The sequence below is a fragment of the Schistocerca gregaria genome, chromosome 2 (assembly GCF_023897955.1).
Source record: "Schistocerca gregaria isolate iqSchGreg1 chromosome 2, iqSchGreg1.2, whole genome shotgun sequence".
In the NCBI taxonomy this organism is placed as follows: domain Eukaryota; kingdom Metazoa; phylum Arthropoda; class Insecta; order Orthoptera; family Acrididae; genus Schistocerca; species Schistocerca gregaria.
Window position 1 is genome coordinate 665,483,138 of NC_064921.1, and position 20,701 is coordinate 665,503,838.

The following is a 20,701-nucleotide window of genomic DNA, read 5'->3' on the forward strand; positions in this document are numbered from 1 at the left end:
TCAAATTGGTCACCATAATGATGAACCTAGAAATGGGTTCTGCTTCAGTGATTTAATATATGGACTAAATTACAGATTCTCCATTACTGCTTCAAGGAAAAGTAAACACAAAGTCGTTTGATATGTAGCTGACTGTAGATCATAGCGTCCCTAGGGTGTTACTTTGGGTGTGAACATAATCATCAATTTGTCCTCGGCGTTAAAACACAGTTTATTATGGATACTTTTTCTACCAACAACGAGGGAGGTATAAAGTATACGCCACGATGACCTGATGTAATTGACCTCGAATTCAGGAGTAAGGCGTGCAGTATGCGTCTGCCCGATAGGGTAGAACTTGTCCATTACTCTATCGATACTGTTTTAAAGAGTTTCGTTTTGCTTTTGTAACTGATATTGTGAACCACACCGGAGTGACAAAGGTAGTATTGGGAGATAAGCGAGCGTCAACAGGTCGCAACCGTGCATACGTACAAGACGACTACGTCTTCGTTAAAATTAGTAATGTCATAACTAAAGAAAAACTACCTGGCGCTTGTAACATTTCTCGTCGTTATCTGGTTAAAAGAAATGCCTTTATGACAGAAACATCCAAAACGTAGCAGATTTTACCTTTATCACGTGTACTACAAAGATTGAACAAAGTTGAGCTACAAAGAGCAAGTGTAATTTTGTCTTCGGTTTGGGAACAGTGTACTGCAGATATCACCATAATATAAACATCAGATGAGGTTTTCTATACAAACCCAAGAAGGATCACTGTCACACAGGAATAACCAGAACCACGTCCTAAAAGGGCATAACAAACGCAAGTATACTTAATACATATTAAAAAAGGAAACTAATGACGTTTATTATAAAAGAAAACGCGATTTCACCAAATCCTCTATAATCAACAATTCATTTGAGTACTTGATTTATTTTTCGTCTTGACAAAGTAATTGAAGTTTTTAATACAGTAAATACGAAAATATGTTCACAACAAGAAAATACTTTTCTTTAAAGATTGGAGCATGTATTAAAATACCTCGTATGATTTTTACAATTGTTGATAAAAATATGGCACACATTAGACAATAACAATTAGAAAGTTACTAACATTAGTGTTTCTCAAATTGTGAAGTACACTTCTAGTGATATTAAAGACATATACCATGAACCTTTACCAGAAGAATTATTCGCAGATGGCTTTTGAATTACAAAATTGTAACATAAACACGCTAGTCAAAGACAATATCCCTTGTGTTAGAAATCGATTAGCATTTTAATAAGTGTACATAAAATCCTTTAAATGTTTCACTAGACAATAATAAAGAAATGAAACCGTAATATTACTAAACGATAACTCACATTAAGGCTCAGTTTCATTAGTTTACGAAGATGCATAATTACCTTGCAGTAGTGTTTAAATTAAGAGTCCATAAAGGTAACAGCAAAAGTATTGAGTCCACGGAGTATCAGGTTTTGTACAAATGCACAAATCTGCCGTCTTCAAAAAGGAAATCTCTGAGTACTCCACCACCGAACCGATAAACAATATTTTGGTAGAAACTGACGAAGTTATTGGTATCTCCCATAGCATGGTATATTTTTTGCGAATTGCAAAGTTACTGACGTCCTGAAACGTCTTTGGACACGTTATTATCCGATAGATTGCTGTCACATACCTTACGAAAAATATTCTGTTCTTTGTAATACCGCACACTTTAGTACTTTAACTGAAACGTTAAGTTTCAATATACCATTAATCTGTAAAGGAAAATACCATTATTAGATGGCAGAATAAGGACAGTGTGGCCACACGTGAGCGTTTTTCTGGATTATAGCTCTTTAGCAAACCTAGATTCGAACCTGGACACCTGTCTTCCGCGGGCAGGAAACTTTCGATAAGATTATCCATGCACGCATCAGTTCAAAGCCTTATCGTGTGGATGATTCTTCTCCATATCTTCCAAGATTCAGGTTTCATTCTTGCTTTGGCTATTACATATATTTTGTAAATGTTCACTCAACGTTAGCCTCGCTAAAACTGTCGTAACCTAGGTGATTATGGGTGTTTAGAGAGAGTGAAAATGTGAAAGAATGAGGTAATGGTCACTGCATACTGCCTCAAAAATGTTTCTGCGGGAACTGTGCAATGAAATTACAAATAGTAATAGCTGCAAAGCACCATTACTCATAGTCTGTTGTGGATGCGTAGCGTTTGACCGAGGTTATTGCTATGTGTACTCAGCTAGAAGTGATAGAAATGTTACGGCTCCAATTTTCTGCCGTTTGATACGACGATCGCCAGTAATTGCTATGGGCCAATACTCAAAGTAGTAAGAATGTATTAAAACCGTGAGGTGTGGAATATCTTTCAGAAGTTTTCAGACCTCGGGCGAATAAACACACTCAGCATGTAAAAAATATAAAATTTCACTATATCGAGTAGCTAACCAGTTCTCATGAGCTATATCTATCATTCAGGCAACATTTAATTTCCAGTTTTTTAAGGTCACGACCTTTGCTTCTGATGAGTCAAGAATATAATATATGTAAATGGGCTAGTAATTCACACACTTTTAGTTTCTCTCTATTCACAAATGGACATTAACATAGAATATAAAAATTGTCATAAATTGTAAGGTACTTTAATAGATTTGTAACAGATAAGATCAAAGACAAATCATATTAACGATTCTAAACAGAGAGACTCTTTATATTATTATTTCCGTGCATATACGCTGTAAAATTATGATTACTACCAGCAGAAATACATAGCTTCGGGTGGCATCATCGTCGATTCGATAAAACTATCTGCTAATTAACTTGTGAATTAAATAAGGGCCACTCTGCGGTAGTAATTATGCCTCAATTAGTAGCGTGGAAAAACTATTAACTGTGTAATAACTGCAATTGAAAGTGGTTGGGCTTTAGGTAAAGCTGTGGTATTGTTCTGAATTAATATAATGCCGATCTGATGCGGGGAAGTATACTTCAGCAAGTAACTGGGATTCACAATAAATCTTCTATTTTGTAATTGACAATGGTCTTCGTGAAACCGGCAGAAGTAAACGTGAGTTAATGGCAGCGTATACGTTGCTTGACTGAACTTATAGCTGCTCATGACACACAGAGATATCTGTCAAGGACATCGTTCTAATACATTCGGAAGTTTCAGCACGTTTGCTCGAAACATAGCCCCTTTATTAATCATCTCGTCTACTACATGCCAGCAGCTACTCTGGTACTCTGAAAAAAAAATTCCTGGAAAAATGGAGATCCTTTTTCATTGAGTTGTGATCGACAAAACATAAATTCAGTATTAAGATTACTTCTGGAAAGTTACTCTTAGAGCTTCTAACAGGAAATGATTTATTTAAACGGAACTTGGATCAGTCTTCGTTTTTCTGAATCTCTCAAATATCTGCATTCGTGATAACAATAACTTAACGGAATAAAAATCTGAAAATATTCTAGTGGTGCGTACGCTTTGGAACAGTCGCTGACAACAGCGACTGGTTTCAAAGATGACGATTCTACTCTCACAGACGACGATGATTCAAAACGTATTTTGTCAGTCTAGTTATCCATGCTTTGCAGTTTCTGCAGCTGCCAATTAATATTGTGTGTACTTGTTCAGTGACGTCTCTTTTGGCTGTATTTTCACGATTCAAGACTCTAAAAGGTCATAGTGTTCGATCTTCAGGTGTAAATAGTGCACCACTCCCCGATTTCTCTTAATGAAATTTGAGCTTGTGCCGATGAAAGCTGAACATATGATTTAAAGAGATTGGTGAGCATATGTTTGTGTTAAAAGCAGAATATTACTGGCACTATTTCACAATAAACACATTAATGTTACATTTATATGATGTTTTGCCTTGTGAAGAACAATTTAGGTCACGTTCATTCCCGTTCTTTGTTACCTTTCCTTTTACGCTACAGGACATCATAGCTCTAAAACCATATAACAGACAACCTTGGAGACATCTCATAAATTAGCTGCTTCCAATGAAAGTGGAATGATACCTTGCACACCTTTAACAGAAATACACAGTCAAGAGGATTGTTTCTCAACTTACTGGCTTGAATCTGCTTCACAATAATTTATGTGAAGAATATTGTGACATGTATAAAAATACATAGTTGATATAAATATTTAAATTGTTATAGAGGAGAATTTCTTAGGGAACAGAGGAATGAAAACTAAGTTGCGTTTTTACTGTTGCAGCGAAATGGCAGACACAGCAGTTACCTTGTACTCGTGTAATAAGAGTCATTGCCCCGGCATAGAGTGATACTGGAAAGTCACTTACTGCCATATGTAAGTCGGGGGACTTTATCACAAGAATATTTAGTGCGTAACAATGCCATTTGTAACAGTATATTGACGGTATCCTAAGATTTGAAGACTATGAGTTTTAGCCAGAGAACTACAACCGTTCCGTCAAGGACTACTGCAACACATCTGAATAGACTGTAAATCCTACGCCATGTGTAAATGTGCAATGTAAGTGATATTCGACATATAACTACTAGGGGAATTTTTTCACACCCGCTTCTAAAATATTAAAATTTGATGAGTCACGTAACATTCGTAATACGATCACAAGTCCCTTGGTGCTTTTAGAGAAGAGGCTTTCATCTGCGGGTAAAATATTCAGGAATATTTGATAAATGTTAATACTTTGAGAAACAGTTATTAATCCACGTAAAAGGATTTTTTATGGCCTGTTCCGATTTCTTTTCATTTTTTTAAATAACTCGTTTCGGTTCACAAGACCCATCTTCACATATGTAGATAAAAGTAAAATAATTAATCAGCATCTATTCCGCGATGTTCAGCGGTGCTATCATACTGTACTATCAAACATTAAAAGTACCAGAACCTACCAGTTTGCTAGAAAAACCCATGCAAATTACTAGAAAAGTTTACACGGTACGTCATAGGGCAAAAAAGCAGTCAGGCAGAATATAAGTTCGTCATAGTGCCCACAAGGCAACTGCCATCACTTTGAGTGTGATACATTCGTCACATACGACTGAAAAACACATTCCCACATTGAATTAATATCAATTACGTGTTGGTTATGAATACCGTTCTATGAAACATTTGTTAATATTGGTGGTGTGTCAGTGTAAAAACATTATAAAGTATCACAACTATACGTATTTTGAATGGCGGACGGCGTACGTACTCATGGCTTTGCTACAGGTCTGTCTCCATCACGGCGCGCTTCCTATTACAGTCGTTGTTTTCTGTTAGGCTGCAATTCGAACAGTCGTCTGCTAACAGCTCTTCAGGCAGAGTACCTCGCACGAGGGCCCATTCACGTATTTCAGGCACAAGCACACATGCACCACCTATCCCACTACACACTTTCTCTTCATAAATTTTAAAACAGGCATTTTCAAACTCGTTTTCGTTCAGAGAGTATGTGTTCCTCCTGAATCGAGTGTCGAAACCCCTCTGCCGTTGCCCTATGTACTGTTCACAACTGTACTTCATCCTATACAAGATGACGTCCTCAAGATTTAGGGACGGGTACTTTACAGCAGAACAAGAAAGAAACGTCCATTAAACATGGAGCTATGCGTACTTGTTTATCCTTGATTCTGTGAAACACATCTCTTCTACTGTAGCTCATAGCTTTCCATATTTTGGGAGGAGATTGTATGGACCACAACAAGAAAAATTGTCCAGTAAACATGGAGACTAAAGTGCATACGTTGATAGCGGTAAGCACTTGCTACTTTTGGCTACTGTAAAATACTTCTTTTCTACCGAGAAAGTGATGATAGCTCTTAAGGTATGCACTTTAGAGCCCATGTTTGGACATTATTTTCATCTTTTGGGCCATACAAGTTCCTCCAAAATTTTGGAAAGTTTGTAGCAGAAGAAATGTGTTTCACAGCCTCGAGGATGTACAAGAGTTCGTAGTTCTTACGGTAGGTCTTTTAGTGGCCATGTTACTACACTTTTTTTCTTGTTTCGGTATAAACTAACTGTCCGCTAACATTTAAAATGTAGTTGTGAAACGCCCTTTACACGCATGAATCCCGAAATTTGTTCCTGCTGTTACAGTCTTCATGGTGGAACCCCGAATTTTTTATATGGTATTTTTTCGAAAAAAACTGTGTTTATATTCGTTTGACGAGAGGATTCTTCGATTTTGTAGGAAATATCAGTTGCAGGATAAGGTCAGGTTTTTTTTATCGTTGGTATTTGTGACATCACCTCTGCTTACTTGTTTTATTCCTTCCTTCTTTACTGCATAAAAAAATTTCATCACCCCATTACCTCTATATGGAATGGCCATGGCCGCTGCTTCAAATCGTTTACCTCTCTTTCAGGTTCAAGTTTCGGGAGCGGCTATCGTAAGAACTTACACAAAATTTCATTACAATAAGACCATTTGTGTTGTGCGATTTGTAACATCGTCTTGTGTATTTTACCGGTAGGTCAGAGCCTGCTATTGAAACGCATCGTATGAATGGGGCTCTCACTGTTTCTTCCAAAAGATTCGGATTACAACCACACAGTAGAGCGCCGAGCTGTGTAACAGGTGCAACCGAGTTGAGGCTAGACTCCTGAGAAGGTGCTAGTGGACAAGTACTATTTCAAGCTTCCGCGTTACATTATACAAATAGTTCCCAAGTGCACAAGCAACAGCGAAACATGAATATAAGCCGACGCATTGCTCTATTCAAGACAGTATTAGCACAGTATGAACAGTGCCTGAATACAGCATTAGGACCTGGTCTACAGTTGCCAGCGAGAAGAGACAACTGGACATTCTACAAGTGATCTTTATTATAATTCACTGAGTTTCTGGGATGAACCACAGTAACAAATACATCAGCGCAAACGAACACTGAAATATTACCACGCACCATTTTTCATATTCAGTGAGTTATTTGTAATGTTTCTATACCTGCAAGTCAATACTTTCCGCCGGAAACAATTTACGGAAACAGACCTGATCATAGTGCCGTGCCGACCTGAAAATCTACGAACGTCTGGAGTGTCACTACGCTATCCTGCGAGCAGAATATGCGTACCATTTTGGTATAATTCTGCGCATGCCAAACAGGTGGACATAGCTATCGATGACACCTGCAGAATGGTAACAGGTTGCCTAAGATCTACTCCAGTGGAATGACATTACCGCTTCACAGGAATAGCACCATCACCGGTTCCACGAATTGTAGCTGCAGATGAGGGAAGAAAGAAAGTGGAGCAGGAAATAACGCATCCTCTCTATGGGGACGAACTGCACCCTTAACGACTAATGTCAGGGAGGAGTTTCCTTAGACTATCGACGTCACTTGTGATCACTGCTGCAAAACTAGGGTGCAACTATCGAGAGCTACGACCTGCTTTCCCCCTAGCTGGAAACCCTGCCTCATGGCTATGATGAAAAATGGACGATTTGGAAGTCCCTGAATAGACTGATACCTGGAGTTGGTGGATCAAAGGAGAATTTGGCAAGATGGGACTACACCGACCATGATGATACTTAGTGTAACTGTGGAGAAGACTAAACTGTATTCCACATCCTTAATGCCGACTATCTCCAGCCTCCTGCACAGACAATAAACTTGATCAAAGAACAGTAATGCCATGGAAGTGACCAAGTTTTTGGAAAAATTAATATAGTCATTACTGTGTGTAATATGAACGCTCCTCATACGAGAATTACAATACTGTATAGAGACTGCGCTGCCATACCAAAGCTGACAACACGAATTGATACCACAGACGCCAGCGAGGCCTCGATGCAGTCAGCAAAGACGTTTGGGACGTGCTCTTGAAGACCTTTCCTCCCCTCTGAGCAAAACGGAACCACCACGCTGAGGTCAATATAGTGTTCAGCTAGCAATAACTGAGCCCAATTCAAAACCTGAGCTTCAACAGTCAACAACATCGATAACGACAGTGTTCGTGAAGTTTCAGATAGGCTTAGCATATACTTTTGTCAAGATTGGTTACTGTAAATCAAGAGGGCAGTTTGTTAATTAGTAAATCAACCGATGCTTTGTGCAACACCCCAACGACCCCCTTCAAATCAATTAAGACAGAATATCATAATATCAAGTAGGGAAGAGTTAACTTGCAAATACGAAATCTTTGCCGATAAGCTAACACCGAGAAGTTTCGATAGCAAAAACATTGTACATCACTGAGAGTTTTTGTTATGAAAAGAGGAAGAATAGACCTCAGATTTAATTAATGGACAAATATCCAAGTGATAATTGCCATTAATATCTTGAAATCTAAGTCCGAGGTTATGTTAGTCAGAGATAACTTTTATGTGGAAGAGTGCTGAAAGCGCAACGAAGAAATTCAGTGAGCCTACAACACTCTTTCACAGAAGTAGCTTGCTGGCTCTCGTCCTGTAAAGACGGGCGAGAACTATTCTTGTCTAAGTTATTGAGAGTACGGAACGCGACGAGATTGTTTTGCGATCAGAAGTCTTTCTTGCGTGACGTGATTCACGAACACCGGAAACTGATTTTGTAAGGAGAGACAGAAACTGATAGACGCGTTTAACCGTGCATAACGGGTTAATTGAACTTTATTGACGAAACTACTGAGTATTGGACTTGTCTTTCAAATAGTTGGAAGTGGAGAGTATATCAAAGGACTACACTCAGTTAGTCTCGGGTAGGACGCAATTACACGACTTCACGAAGGTAATACAATTACGCTGAAGAGTCAAGTTGTCGTAATTGTCAAGAAACTTAATTTTAATAGAACTGACTTTACAAACCAACTGCGTGTGCGTGGTGTGCGGTAGTTATAAAGTATTTAGTGGCCAAGGAACAATAAACTGTTCGTTCCAAGTGAAATATCAAGCGTGGACTGAGTTATTAAGTGATTTGATCAATGATAGTTGACCAACGACTGTTCAGCAGGGACAGTTTAACCTGAATATCAAAATACCTACTTCATTAATTGAAAAGAGAACTTCTGAACTTTTTTTTAACGTTACGGCGTAGGTTCACTCAGACGTGATCAAAGGGTATTTGTGGATCCCGCTTCATACAGGTCAAAAACTCCATAGCAACGACCCAGCTACGTACGAGAAGACTGATAATTACAATGTTTCCTCGCAATTGGTGGTGTGTACGATGCCGATAAGATTTAACAACTACTGCATATCCGGGCAATGAATCATTTAATTTTAAATCAGAAGAAGCATCCATCGTACGAGTTCGCATTTTTGTCTCCCGTTCACCAACGGGCACCTACGTCATGGCGCATCTTGTCTTAACTCCACTGCGAGAGCATGTGGCAGTAGCAGCTCTACGGCGTCGACAATATCAGCACTCGGTTGGAGTGTGGGGACGTCACATTTGCTAGCGCATAACAGCTCTAAATTGTTCAGTACCCCTGTAGCAAAGAAGCGTGGTGAAGTTAAGTAAATCTTTCGTTCAAGCTGTAAAGTGAACTGACATTTCATTTGTTGTGGTTAAAAACGAACCTTTTCACAGAGCACTCAAAGAACCCAAAGCTGTGGCCAGATTATTGTAGTCTCATCTAGTCACAATAAGAAAAAATAAAAACGAAATTGTTAGCAATAGATTCCAGCTATCAGTCTTCCTTTTTAAATTTTATTGGCAAATCTAGATTTCAGCTAGAAACTATGCATTCTCAGTGCACTATCATTTTTTATTAATGCATATAATGCCTGTTCATCGGGATTCATCCACAGTTCATTGAATACATGCATTGATCAAAAATGATAGTGCATTGAGAATGGCTAGTTTCTAGTTGAAATCTAGATCTGCCAATAAAACTGTAAAAGGAGTACTGATTGGTGAAATTAATTATTTAAAATTCAATATGACAGTCGCTGAATGCAACTGCCTTCTGAATGGAAGTTAACCTGATCAAATAAAAAAGGTTAATATAAATTAATTATTGTTACTTTTTGTTAACCTGTGTTTCCATTATTCTGCCGTAGTCGTTGGCAATCCTATAAGGCCCCATGATGAGGCCCTGTAGTAGCTGAATTCAAGCAAGACACATCATTTCGGTGTTATGGGGTTCTCTTCCTATCAAATATACCGGGTGATCAAAAAGTCAGAATAAATTTGAAAACTTAATAAACCGCGGAATAATGTAGATAGAGAGGTTAAAATTTACATACGTGCTTGTAATGTCATGGGGTTTTATTAGAAGCAAAATGCAGGATGGCGCTCTACCCCATATTTCTAGACGCGTGAAAGATCTCTTGCGCTTGCCGTTTGGTGATGATCGTGTGCTCAGCCACCACTTACGTCATGCTTGGCCTCCCAGGTCCCCAGTCTGTGCGATTATTGCCTTTGAGGTTACCTGAAGTCGCAATTGTATCGTGATCGACCGACACCTCTAGGGATGCTGAAAGGCGACATCCGACGCCAATGCCTCACCATAACTGGTGACATGCTTTACAGCGCTGTTCACAACATTATTCCTCGACTACAACTATTGTTGAGGAATGATGGTGGACATATTGAGCATTTCCTCTAAAGAACATCATCTTTGCTTTGTCTTACTTTGCTATGCCAATTATTGATATTGTGATTAGTTGAAGCGCCATCTGTCGGACATATTTGGAAGTTTTGTATTTTTTGGTTCTAATAAAACACCATGTCATAGCAAGCATGTGTGTCAATTTGTACCTCTCTATCTACATTATTCCGTGATTTATTTAGATTTCAAATTTACACTGACTTTTTGATCACCCGGTATATGTTTGACACCAGCATAGGGTGAATACAATAAACCTCATAGAATAGGAAGGAGAATCAGCATTCGTCTTATTTTTTTGTTTTATTATCCGCAAAATCGATTTTCGGTCACTTAGTGACGATCCTCAGTGTTGTAATGTACAATTAAAGTTGGTAGGCACTGGCATCAACAAGCTTAGAGCGATCACATGTATGATACCAGTGCCTACCAACTTTAATTGTATATTACAGCACTGAGGATGGTCACTAAGTGACCGAAAATCGATTTTGCGGATAATAAAACAAAAAAATACGACCAATGCTGATTCTCCTTCCAATTCTATCCACTATTTGGTCGTGGTGCACAGAACACTCCATGGAGTCCCCAATCAGTAAATCTCATAACGAGATTAAACGTCTCACCAGTAATTAAGAGGCACTACTTTATCAAGACCTAAATTGGGCGAATGTAATCCACCGGTGTGTCTGGAAATGAGCTGAAACTCAAAACTGCCCAGTAGTGCTGTAGAAAACTTGTGTTTAACAAAGAGCGCATTGGAGATAGTGAAGTTTTTCTTTGAGTACTTGTAATTGTGGTTATTGTTTGTGTGTACTAGTGTGTGTTCTTGCGAGGTTCTCTGGAGGCTGCACTTCACTGGCTGCGAGGCAGGCGGTGTCAGTTAGGAGAGTCGGTAGGGCAGGTCGACGTGGCCGGAGAGCCTGCTGCGCCACCAGCAGACGTGGCAGACGGCGGCGACGCAGCAGACGGCCAGCACGGCCCCGCAGGCGGCGCCCACGGCCACGGCGGCCCAGCCCACCTGCTCGGCGCCGCGCAGCTTGCACAGCTCGGGGTTCTCGTCGTGCGGCCCCAACGCGCCGGTCACGTTGGGGCAGTTAACGACTCCGTTGCAGACGAGCCTGGACGGCACGCAGAAGCCGGCTTCGCCGGGGCACAGGTAGGCGCAGTCGCCGGGTGCCAGACCCGCCTGCGCCACCGAGCCGTCCGGGTTGCGCGGCAGGTGGAACAGCTCGGTCCACGCGATCTTGAAGGCGGTGCGCGCCGGCCACACGCTGCCCGCGAACTCGATGCGCACCGCGGGCAGGTGGCCGTCCGCCCCCGCACCCGCCCCCGACGCCGGCGCTCCGGCCGCCTCCGCCGCCTCCGTCGCCGCCGCCATTATGTCCGCCTCCGGGATTATGGGCACCTCTTTGAGCACGCTGACGTTGCTGCCGCACACCGACAGGAAGGGCTCAGTCTTGCCAGGCAGGAAAAGCTGCAGGTGGCCGTCTTCGCACGAGCGCGACGCGAACTTCACCTTGTCGAAGTGCAGCCAGATGTCGCGGTCCCGGTGCACCTGTTGCAATAGAAGTATTCGTGGCAATATAACAAAAAATACTGACACACATAGTCGACCATTACAAAAAAATACCAAACATATCGAAATTCAGCCTACTGTAAAATGGGGTGAATAGGAACAGTTTTCACTTTTAAAAGGAAAAATCTAACAGTCTACAATAAAATTGAAACTGTAAAAACGTAGTGTCCATCTGTTTGTTTTTGTATGCGTTAACCTCCAAAACTAGTAGACGGATCCAGAATGAGATTTTCACTCTGCAGCGGAGTGTGCGCTGATATGAAACTTCGTGGCTCATTAAAACTGTGTGCCGGACCGAGACTCGAGGTCGGTACCTTTGCCTTTCGCGGGCAAGTCCTCTACCAACTGAGCTACCCAAGCACGACTCACGCCCCGTCCTCACGGCTTTACTTCTGCCAGTACCTCCCCTCGTACCTTCCAAACTTTACAGAAGCTCTCCTGCCAAACTTGCAGAAATAGCACTCCTGGAAGAAAGGATATTGCGGAGACATGGCTTAGCCACAGCCTGGGGGATGTTTCCAGAATGAGATTTTCACTCTGCAGCGGAGTGTGCCCTGATATGAAACTTCCTGGCAGATTAAAACTGCCCGCGAAAGGCAAAGGTCCTGAGTTCAAGTCTCGGTCAGGCACACAGTTTTAATCCACCAGGAATTTTCATACTAGACGGATTTGTACGGGGTTTTAACGGGTAACATCAGCCTAGCTTGAGGCAACATATAGGCTTCATTTCATCAGAACTGGGCAAGGAAAAGAAATACACAATAATCTGATGTTTCATTAATATTTTATTGTCTGTCTGTCTCCTTGAACACACTGATCTCCGAAACTACTTCATGAATTTTCGTTTGGCTTTTGTAGGTAACTTGAGCATAACTTTGGCTACCGTACAGACTATTGTTGTTGTGGTGGTTTTCAGTCCTGAGACTGGTTTGATGCAGCTCTCCATGCTACTACATCCTGTGCAAGCTGCTTCATCTCCCAGTACGTACTGCAGCCTACGTCCTTCTGAATATACTTAGTGTAATCCATCTCTTGGTCTCCCTCTACGATTTCTACCCTCCACGATGCCCTCCAATGGTAATTTTGTGATCCCTTGATTCCTCAGAACATGTCCTACCAACCGGTCCCTTCTTCTAGTCAAGTTTTTCCACAAACTCCTCTTATCCCCAATTTTATTCAATACCTCCTCATTAGTTATGTGATCTACCCACCTAATCTTCAGCATTCTTCTGCATCACCACTCCTCGAAAGCTTCTATTCTCTTCTTTTCCAAACTATTTATTGCCCATGTGCCACTTCCAGACATGACTACACTCCATACAAATACTTCCAGAAAGGACTTCCTGACACTTAAATCTATACTTGATGTTAACAAATTTCTCCTCTTCAGAAACGCTTTCCTTGCCATTGCCAGTTTAGATTTTATTTCCTCTCTACTTCGACCATCACAGTTATTTTGCTCCCCAAATAGCAAACCTCATTTACTAATTCAAGTGTCTCATATCCTAATATAATTCCCTCGGCGTCACCCGATTTAATTCAACTACATTCCATTATCCTCGTTTTGCTTTTGTTGATGTTCATCTTAATCGTCCTTTCAAGACACTGTCCATTCCGTTCAACTTCTTTTCCAAGTCTTTTGCTTTCTCTGACCGAATTACAATCTATATGTAATCAAAATCAGACCACGAAAAGGAAAGATATCCATATCCATTATAAAAATTTTGTATGTTTGTTCTACGTCTCCTCTGAAACAAATGGACCGGTTTCATCCAAAAGTCGCATTCACATCATTTACTGTGTGCAAAGAATCCCAAGTACCTGTCAAAGATGTGGGAATGGCTGTGTAAAAGAAGTATAGGCCTCAAAACGTGAATATCCAGATTTTATTCATCCAATATTAGAGACCGACAGCATTTAGTGACTTGAAAGGAACTTTACACATAATATCAAACCTTTACGAAACATTTCATCTCTGTCACCCCCACAGTCTGCATTCGTGGCACATTTAGTAGATGCTGTCCAAACACACCAGAGAATTTATCTGCAAGATTATATCACTCAACAACACATAGTTCAGGATATAAGACGTCATAAACACTGAGATGTTTGAGAAACTGTCGCATCGTGCATGACGTTCGAATTTATGATTACTAACCTGCTGAAGTGATTTCGATGAGATTTGATAAAAACTTAGCTTAAACCCTGCGCAATATCACAGGCTATATCAGAAAGTGTGTAGTAGGCGAATTAGGAACTCTCAGGAAAGGGTATTTAGTCTTTCACTTGTTAGAGTTCCTTCGAAGCCAGCCGCGGTTGCCGAGCTGTTCTAGGCACTTCAGTCCGGAACCGAGCTGCTGCTATGGTCGCAAGTTCGAATCATGCCTTTGGCATGGATGTGTGTGCTGTCTTTAGGTCAGTTAGGTTTAATTACTTCTAAGTTCTAGGGGACAGATGAACTCAGATGTTAAGTTCCATGGCTCTCAGAGGCATTTGAACAATTTGAACAGTTCCTTAGAGCTCAGAGGTTGTAATGTCTCAGAACGACTGAGAGATATGATTTGGGGGATAAGGGTGACTCACGTTGAAGCATGCAGAGAATCACCAGCAAATGTGTCACTTAATTGTATCGATGGCACACAGGCTGCCTTTTGCTGGTCAAGGTGAAGGCACCTTGCAGTTTGCACGCATGCGTGGGTCAGAGCAATCGTGTGAAGTTAGCATCCCATTTTCGAGAAATATACATTTTTTCACAGTTCTTGATAGATGTACCATAGTTCTAGAGTGCTTTGTAGAAAATTTCAATAGTTCTGATGAATTTAGCGAAGAAAACAACAATACTCGAAAAATTTTCGTATCGAAAACATTCTTTGTCAATTTCTGCAAAATGTAAATAAGTACTAGAGTTTTGAGCACAGTTCTGAACAGAGCCCTAAGAGTTCTTTAAAAAATCCAAGTACTATTTTTTTGTGTAGCTAATAGTTTAAGAGGTAATTTCATGTTAATGAGAAAATCTTTTCACTTACTGTGAAGTTGGCACCCTTTTTTTCAGATATATATTTTTTTCAGAGTTATTGATAGATATGGCATAGTTCTAGAGTTCGTTGTACAAAATTTGAATAGTTCTGCAGAATTTAACGAAGAAAACAACAATACTCGAAAAAAATTTCCTATAGCATACATTCTTTATTAATTTTGGCAAAAAGTAAATTCGTACAACAGTTCTGAGGGCAGTTTTGAACAGAACCCCAATAGTTCTATCGAATATCTTGATAACAATTTTTTGTGCAGCTAATACGTTACGAGATAATTGCAATTTAAGGACGAGACCTTTTCACTTACTGTGAAGTTCGCACACTTTTCTTCAGAATTATATATTTTTTCTTGATAGAAATGCCACAGTTCTAGAGTTATTTGTACAAAATTTGAATAGATCTACAGAATTTAGCGAAGATAACAACAATACTCGAAAATATTTTGGTATCGAATACATTCTTTGGCAATTTTCGCAAAAAGTAAATTCGTACAACAGTTCTGAACAGAACACCGAGAGCTCTATCGAAAATCCGAATTACAATTTTTTGTGGCGATGATTGTTTATACGGTAACTGCTTTGATGTTAGACCCACTGTCTCCACAGAAAAAAGTAAATTCGTACAACAGTTTTGATGAACAGTTCTGGTTAACACCGCAAGACTTCTATCGATAATCACAATAACAATTTTGGTGGTTATAATAGTTTGTAAGGTAAGTGATTGATTGTGGGGCTCACTTACTCTACAAAAAAATTATGTCTATTCGTATGTTCTGATGACAGCTCTGGCTACATAGTAAGAGTTCAATCGAAAATACTAGTAACATATTCTGTGCAGGTAATCGTTTACGCAGTAACTGCATTTAATAAGCTTATGCTTATGAGCATTTCCCGTGAAGTTTGAACCTCTTTTATGAGAAATATACATTTTTTTCATAGTTCTATATATATGCAATAGTTCTATATTTTCCTGCTCAAAATATGAAGAGTTCTGAAGATTTTCGGGAAGAAAACCATAACTCGGCAAAATTTTTGTATGGTAAAAAATTGTTTGTCAGTTTAGAAAAAATTAATTTCTATAACAGTTCTGACGGCGGTACTGGATAGCACCCGAAGAGTTGTACTGAAAATGATAAGAACATTTTGTGGCGATAATAGTTTATACGATAATTGGTTTAATCTATACTCACTTTCTCCACGATAGCAAAATTCGTTGAATAGTTCTGATGACAGTTCTGAATAGCACCCACAGAGTTCTGCCAAAACTGTAATAACATTATTTGGGTCGATGACATTATATGAGATAATTAATGTGGGACTCAGTTTTGTCATGCAATAGTAATAAATTCGTACTAAAGGTCTGATGTGCATTTCTTAATAGGACCCTAAGAGTTCTAACGAAAACTGTAATAACATTTTTGGGAGGATAACAGTTAATGGGATAATAGCATTTTCGAGAGACCCGCTCTACATTATAATAAATTGGCACAACCCTTTTGCTGACAGTTCTAGATAGCACCAAAAGAGTTCTTTTAAAAACCGTCATAACATTTTTATGGTGCCAATAGATTATGAAATTGATTGTGTGTTCACTCTGCAGTGGGTGTGCGCCGTTGTGAAACTTACTGGGAGATAAAAACTGTGTGCCGGACCGGGTCTCTAACCCCAGGCTATGACGAAGGAATATCGTCACAATATCCTTTCGTCCAGGAGTGTTACTTCTGCAATTTTCGTAGGACAACTTCTACGAAACTGGGAACGCAGATGAGGTACTGCTGGAAGCACAGCTATGAGGAGGATCCTAAATTCTCACTTTTATTTTGGAAAACCGAAAACCTGGATGTATATTCTACTAAATACAAAAGTCTAAATGTTCAGCGCTATACAAATGCCAGTACACCTTCTCAAGACTGACTGTAGTAACTGTAGGTGGAAGCGTGGGATGTGCACGCTTAGATGATTCAAGGAGAGAAGGCCCGTCAGTGCAAGACAAACAGATGGCTGAGAGAGTAGATACATTCACACGCGGGACTAGCCAGATGGTGTCACACCTGTCGAGAATCGCACCAGAGGTACAATGAGCTGTGGTGGAGTGCTGTTGACGTGGTTACTATGCAACGTACTTCATCGGCACCAATACACCGTTATATTAATGTACAATACTTGAGAAACAATATCATTCACACACTCTGAGTTTCTTATCACTCAGTACTAGACTAAATTACCGGCCTAGTGATAAGCAGCCTACGTACCTCACCGAGTACACATCTCCGTGTTATAAGAAAAAAAGAGAAAAATACCAAGGGACACAAAATATGAATCCGGATAAACGGGAAATCCGGATTACTGAGGACCAAATAAACGAGGTCCTTGATTACAAACTTCGAACTTCTTATTAACGTTAATACTGCATCCCCTCAACATAATAACACCTCTATCGGTCATGTATTGAATTAGGATTTAAACATACTACTTAGCTCGTTTGTACAATATATTCATTTAAATATACTTAAAATTTCTATACATTGTAAAGACTTTTGACTCTCGCTGTAGTGTAACTCAACAAACTTCCACACTTCCTTTCTAACCAGAACAAATGTTTGCAACAAAATTAACAACTGCAATTTCAAATTTATTCGTTACACACAGCACATGACTTTATGTATCCTAGCGTCTGGTGATGTTGCCACATAACTTTCATCCACGAGGGTCCTGGGCATACTTTTAGCTGTTATTGGGTCCTGGATGTCATGAGAGCTCAAACCAATTACAGTTTTACGTAATAAAATTCATCTGGTTCTTCCTGATTCTAAAAATATGCACTTCATGTACAGTACCTCGTAATTCTCGTGGTTAAGTATCATTTTGTTTAATTTGGAGTGCCGCGCCGGATTAACCGAGCGGTCTGAGGCGCTGCAGTCATGGACTGTGCGGATGGTCCTGCCGGAGGTCCGAGTTGTCCCTCGGGCATGGGTGTGCGTGTTTGTCCTTATGATAATTTAGGTTACTTAGTGTGTAAGCTTAGGGACTGATGACCTTAGCAGTCCCATAAGATTTCACACACATTTGAACATTTCAACCTTTAATTTGGGCCACGCAGTTTCCGTAGAACCTCGTTTATGCAATACCTTTGAAGAACCTGTCGACTATCGTATGTACAGGAAAAATGTTTACATGGTATAAAACAAAATCAGAATGGTGGAGTAAAAATGGTTCAAATGGCTCTGATCACTATGACACTTAACTTCTGAGGTCATCAGTCCACTACACCTTAGAACTACTTAAACGTAACTAACCTAAGGACATCACACCCATCCATGCCCGAAGCTCGATTCGAACCTGCGACCGTAGCGGTCACGCAGTTCGAGACTGTAGCGCCTAGAACCGCTTGGCCACTCTGGCCATCCTGATGGAGTAAAGATTAAAAACAATGAGTAAAACAGGCATAAAAACTAGGAACAAACTGAAAATTGTGCTGGTATGGGCGGACAGGGAACATGTAACATAAACTGAAAAAGCTGCTAAAAGCATGAAAAAGGAGGCCAGAATAACAAAGAAAAGAAGCAAAACTAAAGAAAATGAAAAGGACATGAAAGGTATCAATAAGATTATAGAGCAGGAATAGTTTGCAATGTCGTCATTGAGAAGAAAATGACACAAATCTTTACTCCAAATTTTCTGCAATCAACGTGTTTGCATACAGAGATACTGTTACCGGTATCTCATCCATTATTAGAGCTACATAAAGCTATGGATGAATAATAATATAGTGCTTGCTTACACACTGAGCCACATTATTCAACAATGGATTAAATATTTTAAGCTGCAGTATGTATATTATTTTCTAAATTTATTAGGAGAAAAAATTTTCTCTTAAAATACATTGTTTTTAAAATAATCAAAACATGAAACTGAAAAATATTACTGGTTTACTGTTTCAACAAGGTAATAATTCAAAGAATAAAATTTGTTTTTTATCTTTTATTTGGAATAGCGTGTAAGCACGTTGAACCTAAAAAACAATTAAGTGTAATTGAGTATGCAAGAAAAACTTCAATATTCACTGCACAATGTATTCCACAGATTTACAATGTATTTCACCTAGAGCTCACAGTATACCAATTCTTTGATAAGAGATTTGCATTATTAAATTTCAAAGTATCAGGAAAAGCTAAAGGCCGTGATGTACAGGTCCCCTTAACAGCTCTTCTTCGGGATACACTAAAACCCAGAAGGAAGTACATATGTAGGGAATTCAGTAACAAATAAGCATAGAATTGATGAGGTGTGAAACAACTATCAAAAATAAGTACCAAAAATATATAGGTGAGATTTAGGGCATAAAATGCTCTTATTGTAGTAACTAAAACAGGAGGGCTGTGCTTCCAGAATCAAAGATACATAGAATTAACATAAGAGCTGTATTTGTGATATTTATATATTAAGTTTTAGCAATTGCTTACCTTATAAAGCAAAGTTCCTATTTAGGGACTACTAGTTTCGTCTCGTCGGTCTTGTAGCTGGCATTTGAAAATTTTCCTATCTTGAGATACATGAACAGTTGTGGAGAAATTATCGTTTCTTTTGAAACTCTCTGTAAATCTTTGTACAGGTCACTGTACTGCTTGCAGTAGGTTCCATCGAAGACATATGCCGTGTAGTGTTTGATGGAGCTATTATAACGAATGGCACTAACGAGAGTGTACTCTTGATTGTCGACTACGATTTCTTTCGCGATCGTTTGCCACACACATTTCTTCCTTTGATTCGGAGGAAACTGATCTTCCGTTAGTGGACAAGTTGTTATACTAGTATCCATCATTAAGTAGCATCCGAGTTTCTGATTCTCCTTCACAGTTCTTGCGTTTTATGATAGTCGTTAGACCTACATTTGTTGCATCTACAGCCTTTTGCATGAAATTATAACTAAGTCTGAAAAGCACATACGTATCAACGCAAGTATAATGTAGTTTAGACACGTCAGACACGATATCTTTTTCCTGCAAATCGGGTTATCTTTTAATATTGTCTGGTATAATTCCCCAACATATGGCTCTGCATTCAGAGACAATATGTTTCGAGAGATTACTCCTTTTTTTTAGGAACGGTATCACATATAAAATATCAAATCTCTGCTTAAAATGCTGGGAGTTTATCATTTTTTTTGTCCAAAACATCCAAAGCCAGATCCTAAAATGGATGGTTCACAATTTGAGTGGTACTTTTGAAATCATCACTGAGTGATATTGCTTGCATGAATAAGGTTATCAAAGAATCGAAACCGCACGTTCCCTTCAAGTTGTAGGTAGCAGATTTGAACTTGCTTGAGGACCCATTTGGGAAAAGTTACAAATTAATGGCTATGAATTTCTTAGTCGAATTCCAATTTCGGCAATCATCTAAGTAGTTTTTCTTGCTCTTAGTTTGCATTCTCCATGTGACAATGATTTCATTTTGAAGCTTTTTCACCATTGCACTCTCCTCCATTTTATTGTTACAGGTCTCTCGTTTTCTTCTGTTTTCGAACCACAGGATGAAATTTCGGTGACATCCCTGGTGAAGCATGATTCTCGGTAGTCTTTTGTAG

General features: G+C 39.5%; 1 protein-coding gene across 1 annotated transcript in view; it reads right to left on the bottom strand.

Annotated features, from left to right (window-relative positions):
• Positions 1–899: 899 nt before the first annotated feature.
• LOC126334711 (cubilin-like) overlaps positions 900–20,701 on the bottom strand; it is a 450,438-nt gene continuing 430,636 nt past the window's right edge. Inside the window, exon 10 of the mRNA XM_049997222.1 lies at positions 900–12,059. Within this exon, the coding sequence (XP_049853179.1) occupies positions 11,385–12,059 (675 nt within the window). The 3' untranslated portion in view covers positions 900–11,384. The remainder of the gene's footprint in view (positions 12,060–20,701) is intronic.